The sequence below is a fragment of the Aulostomus chinensis genome, chromosome 5 (genome assembly GCF_037954235.1).
Source record: "Aulostomus chinensis isolate RoL2024-O1b breed Wild chromosome 5, RoL_Achi_v1.0, whole genome shotgun sequence".
NCBI lineage: Eukaryota > Metazoa > Chordata > Actinopteri > Syngnathiformes > Aulostomidae > Aulostomus > Aulostomus chinensis.
In genome coordinates, this window is record NC_141324.1 from 20,651,697 (window position 1) to 20,662,925 (window position 11,229).

An 11,229-nucleotide genomic window follows, 5' to 3' on the forward strand; every position below is an offset into this window, starting at 1 on the left:
CATTAGTGACAAGCAAATGTGTGGCTTTCTGCACACACCACTGCATTAGTGAGGGTTCTCCTCTGGCAACAGCGTGGACGGCAGCGTGCAGTTGACTGGTTTCATCCATCAGGATGGATTTGACAGATCCGGCAACTTATATGTAGGTAATAAAGATAATAAATTGCCATCTTCCTTCATTCCTGTCTTGCTACTGCTGCTGCTGTTGATGCTGCTGATGGTGGTGTTAGGAATTAAAATATGCCACCCATAAAGGGTAATCAGGTCTCCAAAGGTTTATAACACAACAATCAGCAGCAGCAGTAACAGTGTGCACACTCGCAGCTGTGATTACATTAGCAATTGGCATTTTAAATTATCCCGTCTGTTTCATCCTGGAGCTCTGATTCTTTTCTTAGACCAGTTCTTTAACACCCACTGCACCTACAAACTCTAAACTGATGCCATATTTACTGCTAATAAGTGCATATTCCATCAAATGATTTTACACCCTCCCATTATAATACCTCAAGTGTGAATAATTAATGTTTAAAATAATGGCACATTTATTCTAATTGCTGCAATCCGCGGTATCTACAGTACTTCACTGTTATATTCTTGTGTATAAAAACCAAGATGGCACCATGGCTACAAGGCAACATGCCGGGAGCTCTGCTCTAGTTTTAATATTTTAGCAGTACTTTTGTTGTATTTTGTGTTTTTCTCGTGTGTGTAATCTTCATGTATTTCACTTATTTAGAATTTAGTCTCATTGGTGGTTTATATTTATCTGTAAACACTTTATTGGTTTAAATTTGATGTCTTTCAAATGTCTTAGTTTTATTTCCTACTATTTCCATTCCACTGACTTTTGCACTCCTCAGCTTTACACCATGATCCTCCTAACTTGAAGGTAAATAATGACACACTCATTCTCATTTTTTGCATTCTGCACTGCCACCACTGTCCTCTTCATGCTGCTCACATGCACACATACAAAGTTTTGCAGGACCTTTGTTGTGTTGTTGGTTGTTATACCATAGAGTAATGGGTTGCATTATTCATAGATGTATACGCTTCATTGGTTCATATTTGATGTCATTCACATATCTCATGTTTCTATTTCTTGTTTCCTCCCCGTTGTTTCATCATTTCCCAGCCAACTGTGTGCTTGTTAACACTTGCAGAACCACAGCAACAATAAAATGTTTTGAATATATAGATCTTTAAATACTGGTTTTAACTGTTGCTTTACATTTGTCCAGTCCTTTCCCCCCTTGTCTTCATTATGGAAAACCAGTTAAACATAAGTGTTCACTCATGTCTAGTAAATCAGATTCTCTCTGCTGTGGGATTCTCCTGTAAACAGATGTTTTGATTTTGTTAATCCTCACTGCTAATGTTGTTACTGTGGGTGTCAACCTGTATGATGTCGTGTACACATGCTTCCTTGAAACACACACACGCGGTATCTCTAAGCACCTGTCTGAGTTCATGGCACTAACCCAGCCCCCTCGTGCGCTCCCAGCCTCCAAGGCTACACGCGTATTTAGAAGCTCCATGTTAGAAACGAGATTTAATTGGTCTGAGCTGCATGTCTATGTAAATGCAGCGGGTGGCTCCTCCCATGCACCTGATAGGGAGTATTTACAGCTCTTTACAGCTTCCCACTACACTGTGTCCAAGAGCGCAGCGGCGCACCATGACTCTCCACTGGACTTAAGCAAGAAGGATTTCCGTCTTCAATCAGAAAACTGACTTTCATTGACTTTATAAAGGGAGAAAAGTTTGATAAAGTTCCTGCAAGATGCCGCGCTCATTCCTGGTCAAGAAACACATCAACTCTGCCAAGAAGCCAAATTATAGTGAGCTTGAAAGCCCAACAGGTAAAGTTTTGAAAAGTTTGTATGCGTCGCGTTTGTAGAGGTTTATTTTTAGCTGCGCTTGCGAGATGCCAGCCAACTTCTCATGTTGTTTCCTCAATTTCAATTTTCAGTGTTCATCACACCGCATTTCTACAAGGGCCTGCCCCTGCCTGTCATCCCGCAGCCGGAGATCCTGAGCCCGGCGGCGTACAGCCCCATCACAGTCTGGACTACCAGCAACCTGCCTCTGTCTCCGCTACCCAGCGACCTCTCGCCTATCTCGGGATACCCTTCCTCGCTCTCCGACACCTCCTCCAAAGACCACAGCGGCTCCGAAAGCCCGAGGAGTGATGAAGATGAGCAGATGCTGGCCAAGCTGACGGACCCTCACGGAGTGGAGGCAGAGAAGTTCCAATGTAGTTTGTGTAGCAAGTCTTACTCCACGTACTCTGGACTGCTCAAGCACAAGCAGCTGCACTGCGACGCCCAGACGAGGAAATCCTTCAGTTGTAAATACTGCGAGAAGGAATATGTTAGCCTGGGGGCTCTCAAAATGCACATCAGGACTCACACTTTGCCTTGTGTTTGCAAAATATGCGGGAAGGCTTTCTCCAGACCTTGGCTGCTCCAAGGACACATCAGGACGCACACCGGTGAGTGGATGGGGGATAACACAGGGGCCTCCTGTGAGGTGTTTCAGTGGAATAACCTCAGCTGTTACAGCTGTATTCTGGTGAAATGATATGCTTCCTCAGATTGTTATTGCTTCCTGTACTGTTTTTTTTTTCCCCCACAAATGTCAGTCAGCTTGTCTGTTATGGTGCCTTGCAACCAGCCAAAAATAGAAAACTGAGACGCTTCAGAAAGAAACATCATTTAGATATGTCTGTGTGCAACCACTGACAATGTCTCTTTCTCCTTTTTTTCCCCTGACAGGAGAGAAGCCGTTCTCCTGCCCTCACTGCAACAGGGCGTTTGCGGACAGGTCCAATCTCAGGGCTCACTTACAGACCCATTCGGATGTGAAAAAATACCAATGCAAGAACTGCTCCAAAACCTTCTCCAGGATGTCTCTTCTGCACAAGCATGAGGAATCTGGTTGTTGTGTAGCACACTGAACTCGGATATTCTTCCACTTTCCAGGCCCAGAAGATCTTATCTGTCAGGGAATCACATCGTGGGGGTTTGCTCCAAATATACAGACTTGCTCTCAACAACATTTCAGAATGAGACCCGGCTCTGCGTCTCGTTTCAAGCAGTGTTTCTGTGATTGCAATCAGCTTTTGTCATGTACTCACCTACCTGTGCTATTCATGCACTTTTATGCATGTCTAGAATGTTTTATATGCCTTCACAATGTTATCTTCAGTGTTTGTACCTATGTTTCCCAAATGGCTGTGTTGTTATGGAGCTTTTGCATAAGAACCACAGAAATTATACTAAAAGGTGCATTACGAACGACAGCATAAAATATAACCAGTGGAATACTGAAGCCATTATTATTTAGGGAACAAGTGCAAAAACCAGGGTTGAAATTTGCACAGTCATTACAAACGGTTTGTCAGCACTCACTCAGTTTCTCTCAAGTGCCTCAGTTTTACTCAGCAATAATATGTATTTTTCCAGTGCTTTTTTATTTTATATATTTTATATTGAATGTAAGCGTGACTGAGATGATTGTATATCAACAGTGAAAACTGTGATGCTGAATGATTTTCATACTTTCATGACACTTTTAAAAAATAAAGTTTCATGACATTTTGTATAATTTCAGAGTATTTCGCGGGTTGATTTTCTCTTTGAAGCCCGTTTTTTGTTGGGTTTTTTTGTTTTTTTGGTGTACGAGTAGCATTCATTGATGCGTCCAATGGAATAAACGACACTAAAGTACATGATATCTAAAGCAGCTGGAATCATCTGGTGTTTTGGAGACGTAAAGTGAGGAGAGAGGTGACTCAGCTCAGAATCAAGCCTGAACGTGTTCCCTGTGAACCTGTCCAGACATCAAACAATCTTGAAATTTAACACATACTAGCTATATTGATCTGCACTCACTTGTTATACCCTTTGAGGGCCCACGACTCGTTCTTTACTCAAGTGTGTGTTTGGTTCAAATGTGAGGGAACAGTTCTTATTCCGCTAATTTTGAAGCACCAAACAGGTTGCGTCTGATTTTCCTGTCCAATCGCTGATGGGACACAGGGCAGTTGCATATCTAGATTTTAATATCTTTTGGCAAAACCCCGCCGAAAAAAAACATAAAATAAAGCTCAAATTTGCATCGGCCCTCTTGAATTCTGGGACGCCTGCCATCAAGGATTAGATAGACACCCTTAGGCTACATTTTGTTGTTTTTTACCATATGCTATCGACTTGCAGCAGATAGAGATAAAGCACAAAAAGTGCAATGCCTAAAGGGATCCAGCCAAAGTTGAACTCTTTTGAACAAACCTCAAGAGTGTTCCTGTTCGCCCTGATGCCCAAAAGCTGCTGACCTGAAAGATGTGATCTGACAAACAGACACTTGTTTTGCTCGCAGTGAGAGACTGAACTGCCTCGTAGGTCGTTTCTCTTCGCTGTGAGTCACCGTCGAGTTATTCCAGGTGTTTTTTTGGACTGGGCCAGGTGGCTCCAGGCTCCTCAACCTAGCTGAGAAGCAGGTGCAACACAAACCGCAGGTCGGCCGATACTGTAGGAACCTCAGCTGTGACCTACTGTGGAAACATTTGAAGTCCTATTATTCAGATCATTTGCCTCGTAAAAGAAAGTGCCATCAAGAGGGCACTCTAGACTCCGCTGTTGCTGAGAGAGGTGATGGGGGGGTGGGGGGACTTACTGCTCTTTGGAGAATTTCATATCTTTCATTCCACTTATCACAGTGGTGTCAGAGAGAGAAAATGTGAGCGCTGACGAGTTTCGTAATCTTGCAAGATTTCCGTTTTTACAGCAACAATTAAATGCATGAGCGATTTCTGAGATAATAACAACGTGTTAAATTCTTAAATTCTTCCCTCCACCATGAATATTTGATTTAACCGTTGTGATGATAGTGGAAGGAGAGTACATTTAGCACATATGTTTATGTGTGACAGAATGTGTTTTAGGTGGGAATCCAGAATATAAAATGCAGGTACCCAGTGGATGTTCTGGCATTTAGATGTGCACTGAAATTCAACTTAAATGTCCATATTTAAGAGTTGCTCACCACCTTCAGAGAGAAAATAGCCGATGTTGCTTTGGCTGCTCCTTCACGTCACTGGGCAGGGAAAGATTACCACGATAAGCTTAAAATTAATGTGTTCGTTCCCCAAAAAGTCAAGCCTAAAACGAGTCATTTATCATATTTAGGGGAAATTACTCAATTAATTCCTTTATTGATGAAACTGCTGATACATTCCTCAATTTGTTTTGTCGATAAAATGTCAAAAACTGTGGAAGAGATATCAATATCTTCTCTCCCAAGGTGATGAAAGAAAGGCATTATCATTATTGTGAAGTAGCAGCCTTGAAAAATGACAAGATGCTGTTTATCAGCGTAGTCACCCATCCATTTTCTTGACTTTTTGTTGCAGCTCTGGTCAAATAAAGTAGGATTTTCTTCTACCGTTTCATTTATACATCAGGTTGTCCTTTTGATTTTTGACAACTATTAAAGGCGGTATTCATAATTTTTATCCTCTGCTTTACGTCAGATGGAAAATAAATGTCATCACTCTGCACATATAAGTAAAAAGGATGTCATAAAAATCTGTAGCGGTCTTAGAGAGTAGTGTTAGATGTAAAACAGCACCCAGCTGTCAGGAACCTGCTGACTTTGTGGTGAATCATGGAGTAATTATTCCTTTATGACCATTAAGTGGAACAAATAAAGTTAAGGGTGTCCTCTGAGGTCTGATTGTCCTAGCAAGCAAGTGATCCCCAGCCCTCCTCGCTAACCCTGCACATCAGAAAAGGAGATGATTGTGTATTCGCCTTTACTCCAACCGCCTGGAGGAATGTTTGCCTGTTTATTGAGGCCCTGCATCTTGTTAAAGATGACTCTCTTTCATTTCTTCTGTCTCCTCAAGTGACTGGGTAGCTATTTAGAAAGCACTGCTTTTCAGCTGGAGGTGCATATTCTCCAGACAATACTGTTCGTCTCTAATTGTGTCGCGTCCTTTGCATCAGCGCTCTATTTGTTGATAAATTGGATTCATGCAGGCCGAGCGAGCATAATTTAATCACCAGGGAAGATGAATTCTTTTGAAGTTTTGCTGTATTTTATATGTATTTATCCCATTAAAGTAAAGAGGTTAATGTAAAGGGGCAACAACAGTTGTTTAAAGGCTTTAAAGAAATTGCATTAAGCCGGATAAGGAGATACGTTAGGAAGCTATTGTGCTGCTCGGTGAGTGGCAGGCTGCAGTCATGTAGTGAGGGTTGGTGGCTGACCCTCCATTTAGGTCAGCAAAGATTTTTGTTCGGCGTGTCATTATGACCAGTGAAGTGAAGAGTCCAGCGGAGACAGACGAGGCTGTGTTGTCTCAATCAATAGCTCTGCGGCCTTTTCTTGTTGCCTTCTTGTTGAGCCGAGGTCAGCTGTCAAAGGGTCCTGTGATCATATTTACTTGATTGTATTTCCTCCTTAATGTTCAACACACTAAATCCCATGACCACAGCATTAAAACTGCATCGCAGTAAACAACACGACTCTCTGTGACCACAGAGGATTTGACGGATTGAAAGTTTTTCACTCTATCCGTGATAATCGCTATCACAGTTTTGAGCTGTTTTTTTGAACTACTTTGAACTTAATAGTAACAGTTGTTTTTTTGTTGTGTAACTGTGGTCAAAACTACTTGAAGAGTTTTAATTTTCCACACATGATGCACTTTATGGTTGAGTCTTTCCTAATTCAATTCAACATGAAACCTCAAAGATTCAGGGTAGAATTTCATAGCGACGGCCTGAAGAAGACCCAAGTTACCCATGTCAATATACTCTGCAAGTCCTCCTACATACAGGAGGTGATTCTGGACAGGCATCAGACAATAACTGACAGAGTCTGAATGGTTGTCATCTTCACAAAGTGGTGCAGGAAAGTTACATTTTGATGTGAAGCTTCCGTCACGCTGAGTGCAGAACTTGCATTTTAATTCCGATAATGATGATGATTCTCTTTGAAATGCAGGAAATTTCTCATTTTTAATCCCTCAGACCTCAGAGCTGACTTTGACACCGTTGATCATCCAATTAAAGTTTGGGCGCCGAAAGCACTATCTGTCCTGCGCTTGACTGATTCATCACCTTCCACTCAAGCACAAAATTTTATTTCATTGACTGAAACCCGTCTTTCCTTCCAGTGAACATCCTATACGGAGCTCCTCAGTGCTCGATTGTGGAGCCAAATTCTTTCTCGGGCTCCATCACATGTAAAGACAATGTTAAGACAAGATATACCGTGGCAGCCATATTGGATAATTGCTATCCTCCAAAAATCTTTAATATCTCTGGCATTCCTGAGGGAATTCTGTGCACTGCAACATCTTATTGTTTCAGCTTTATGAATATGGATGCTACATTGGGCGGATACCGCTTATCGCCTGTGGTTTGTGCGTAAGCACTTCACAAAACCTCAAAAGAAATGTTTTTATTGGCTTCAGCAAGTTATCTAACACGCTAGGCTAAGATAGTTCACATGTCAACATCAGCGTGTTAGCATTATCATTACCAGCATTAGAAGCTGACGCAAACATTTAGCCCTTTGGCAAGATTCATCTGATGACTTGAACTTATTGCATCAAATCTGAAGGTCGAGGTCGGCTGAGGGGAACAGTTTTGAGGTTAATTCTCATCCATGGAAACAAGTTAAAACCAGCAAACATTTCACCGAAACACAAAGGGGCCATTTAACTTTGTTTTGTGGATACGATCAATCACATCAAATTCTCATCTGTGGAGACTGAAGTTTTCAGGGAAATGTTGATGTTCTAATTTAAATTTCCTTCAATATCTAAAAGGACTTCTCACCTCAAGGTCTGTTTAGAAGCAGTTATCACATGATCCTCCACAGCAGATGGAGTTTAATTCTAATTTGACATCATCTTAATTGGTCTTCCCATCTGGAGACCCAACTCTGTGAGCAAGGTCAAAACCTTTTCAAAAGCAGATAAACTTGAAAATGGTTGGCTTGTTTTGCATGTTTAAGGTAAAACGATGTTTTAGTTGCATGTTATCTGGTGTTTGGTAGAGGAAGTGCTTGGAAAAATATTCAAGGTAGTTTTTTTTTCTTTTTCTAATAGAACAAACTTGTATGTGATATCTCTACCTGAACAAAAATGTATATTGTCCCCTTCTTGACATAATTGCCTCACTCATTTTATAACAAAAGTTTTTTTTTTTAACCCAAAGCAACTCTTTATGTTGTTTTGTCTCCAGTTTTTTTGTGTTTTCTGGAAAAAAAAGGACTTGCGGGATTAATTGAAGAAGGCGGTGATGTCACTCTTTTCTGTGTACCACCTATTCTACCTCACTTCTATAAATAAGCCATGTGCTGAATTGATTTCATTTTGTATTTGCGAAAAGACAAATGTTACATTATGTATGTATCTTTATTTTCCAGCAGCAGCATTTTTGGAAAATATGAAATATTAATATTCTCCTCATTTAGTAAGGCGACACAAATCGTGGTATTCCTTTTTCAGAAGATGTTTTGACAGCCATCAGAAACACAAGCAAATTGATCCCACTGGAGCTTCTCATCTACTGTCTTTGTACAAACAGAATGGTAGCTTGTCAGTAGTTGGATATCAGAATTAATTTTAGGCAACAATGATTGCTTTGTCTTTTACCAAATGAGAAAAAAAAGCAGTCAGTACCAAAAAAAAACCCAAGCCAAATTTGTGAAAAGCAATTAGATTACAGTGAAATAACAAGCTTCAGAGGCTCTGGGTAAGTCAGGTTGATAAATATTTACTTGAACTACAGCAGGCAGGTTTGGTTGTTCCTGCACTACAGGTAGCTCAGCTCGGATCTCTGGTTCTAGAGATGATCACACAATTTCGCTATCAATTCTAGTCTGAGTAACAAATTAACAGCAGGCCAGACCTCAGCCAATCGAATATTTACCGGCTGTAGGTGGGGCGACAATCGCAACAATGGCTGCATTCATTCACATCCAAATAAGGAGAAGAAATTACAAAACATAACACACAAGGCTTTAAAAGACTGTCATTATGAAAATTAGATCTGCTTCATAATTGTTCAGCTGCGCCGCAAGTCACTTATTTAAATTAATATATTTTGTTTACCTGCCGCAAGAAACACAATGCATCTCAATGTAGTTTCTTTAATCCATTACTCAAACCGTATATAGGAAGTATAAGGGGGCATTTTTCATGACGTTTGCTGGAGAGGTGAAACCAGGTAAGAGCAAATTGCCTGAACTGATTTCACTCCTTCAATCTATATCAATCAGAGGAGGAGACAGGCCCAGAGAGGCAGATAGTGCTTAAAAAAAGTTGCAGGTAAATAGAAGCAAGATTGCTGTGCATTCACTGGATATTACTTTGATCACTGATCATCTCAGAGCAGCGCTGGCAGCGCACAGTAATGCATGTGAGAGTGTTAGATGATCCCGGAGAGGCCAACAGACCGAGCCAGTGACCTAATTATGATGAATCAGTGCTGTTTGGTCACCAGCCATTTCGAAGTGGTTTCACACTCGGCAGCAACAGCCTCAACAAAACAGCAATAGATGATCTCTCAGCAACATGGCGTCACTTGGTATGCTGCTGAAAATGGAGCAGGAGGGAGTAGAGATGGGTTTTTAATACAATAAATGACACAGGAAGAGATATTCTGTGGCTTTTCAAGTGGTCAAAATTGTGACGGCCTGTTAGGAATATGCATAGTTTGGTACCAGGTATCAGAAAGAGCAGCTGTTCCAGGATTCACACATTGCTGAATACTGCAGGTTCTAGAGTCACGGGCCTATGATTGATTACCTTCACTGATGATTTAATGCTGGAAGTTGGTGGAAATGTTTGAGCCCCTTTTACACTGACCAGAAAACAGCAAAAATCCTATGAAATTTGGATTATTTCAGTTTGGTGGAAGTTGCAGTTGGAAAAGGAACCCTGCTTTTAAGATCCAACCCACAGCCTTTAGGGTGGCATTTCAGAGACGTGCAGCAGCCGTGCACCAGTAAACACTGTCCTACCAGCACAACAGGCATTGAAGGAAGTCCCAGAAAAGTCACGGAAGAAAACTCCTTCAGAGTTTCATGTTTCCGGATGATCATAGAAATCATCTCAAAACTAACATCAATTTTAACATCTTAAAAAGTGATTTGCTTTGCCTCTTTGTTGTGTCACTATGGAGACTAATCAGGGATGAGTTTCACCTCCAGAAAGGCGCGTCCTGGAGAAAATGTAAGGGGTGTGGGTTTGTTAGCGCTCCCTCTTGCCACCATCACAGCAAATACCTGACATTCATAAATCCCCAGACTTCTAGAGTCTGGTATTGCAAGACTACTGACCCTCTGAGTCGCACCATCCACATCACATTTAAGGCCTAAATATATGGCTTTGAGTTGTTTTTCTATTTCTTAGATGGAATGTCCCAAACCATGAAACACTATGAAATCACCAGGAGATTTTGAGACACATTCTGCTAAGGGCCAGCAGTTCGGGCACCTCTGGAGATAGCTTGGATTTTTTTTCTTTCTCCTGTCTGGTGGTTATCTGATCATCAGTGAAGGGAAAAGGTGAGTATGGAGCGCAAACAAAAGGTGCTTGAATAAACCAGCTCCCGGCCACATTATTCAGACTCTGGGTATTGTGCTCTGCTGACAAGCCTCAACAAGACGTGAACCTCCGAAGAAACTTCCCTGGGGATGGGAAGGGATGCCTGTGCGCCGCAAGGATCTCAGTGGATTAAATGAAGATTGTCTTTATTTTTACTGCTGCATATGGAAGAGCAGACCAGCAAATTGTTAATATCACAAGTAGAAAATATTGTATTCTAAGTTTAAATACTACCAGGCTTAAGTCGATTTTGTTGAGACTGTGTAGACATGAGTGCTCCTTCGCCTTGCTCATGTACTATAATCATAGAAATATGAAAATACATCAACGCAACAAACCACAGCTCAGAAACTGCGAAGTGACTAACTCAGCAATTGAAAAATTAGATTTAATCTTTACTGTTAGTCTTCAGAGGTCAAAATGTCTTGATGTTTATGATAAATAATGCAAAGATAAGAAAGGAGCTGTTAAATGCCAGTTTACTGTAATTTTCTGTCCTATCAAACATCATGTGAGCCTCTCCGAATTATTTTCCAGGTCTCCCAAGGTGATCCTGACACCAGGCTAGGTTTTGACACATATTAATTTCTATTCACGTT

At 41.1% G+C, this 11,229-nt stretch overlaps 1 protein-coding gene across 1 annotated transcript; it reads left to right on the plus strand.

Annotated features, from left to right (window-relative positions):
• The first annotated feature begins 1,662 nt into the window (after positions 1–1,662).
• Positions 1,663–4,003, plus strand: snai2 (snail family zinc finger 2). Its single transcript, XM_086204993.1, has 3 exons — positions 1,663–1,865; positions 1,976–2,497; positions 2,781–4,003. Exons 1-3 carry the CDS (start codon positions 1,787–1,789, stop codon positions 2,960–2,962), a joined length of 783 nt encoding a protein of 260 aa, XP_086061119.1. The 5' UTR covers positions 1,663–1,786; the 3' UTR covers positions 2,963–4,003.
• Positions 4,004–11,229: the final 7,226 nt, after the last annotated feature.

Bases quoted from the DNA above. Each gene is read 5' to 3' on its own strand.
- snai2 (XM_086204993.1), top strand. From the start codon at position 1,787: ATGCCGCGCTCATTCCTGGTCAAGAAACACATCAACTCTGCCAAGAAG. The intron at 1,866-1,975 runs GTAAAGTTTTGA...TTCAATTTTCAG, and splicing joins TGAGCTTGAAAGCCCAACAG to TGTTCATCACACCGCATTTC. The intron at 2,498-2,780 runs GTGAGTGGATGG...TTCCCCTGACAG, and splicing joins ACACATCAGGACGCACACCG to GAGAGAAGCCGTTCTCCTGC.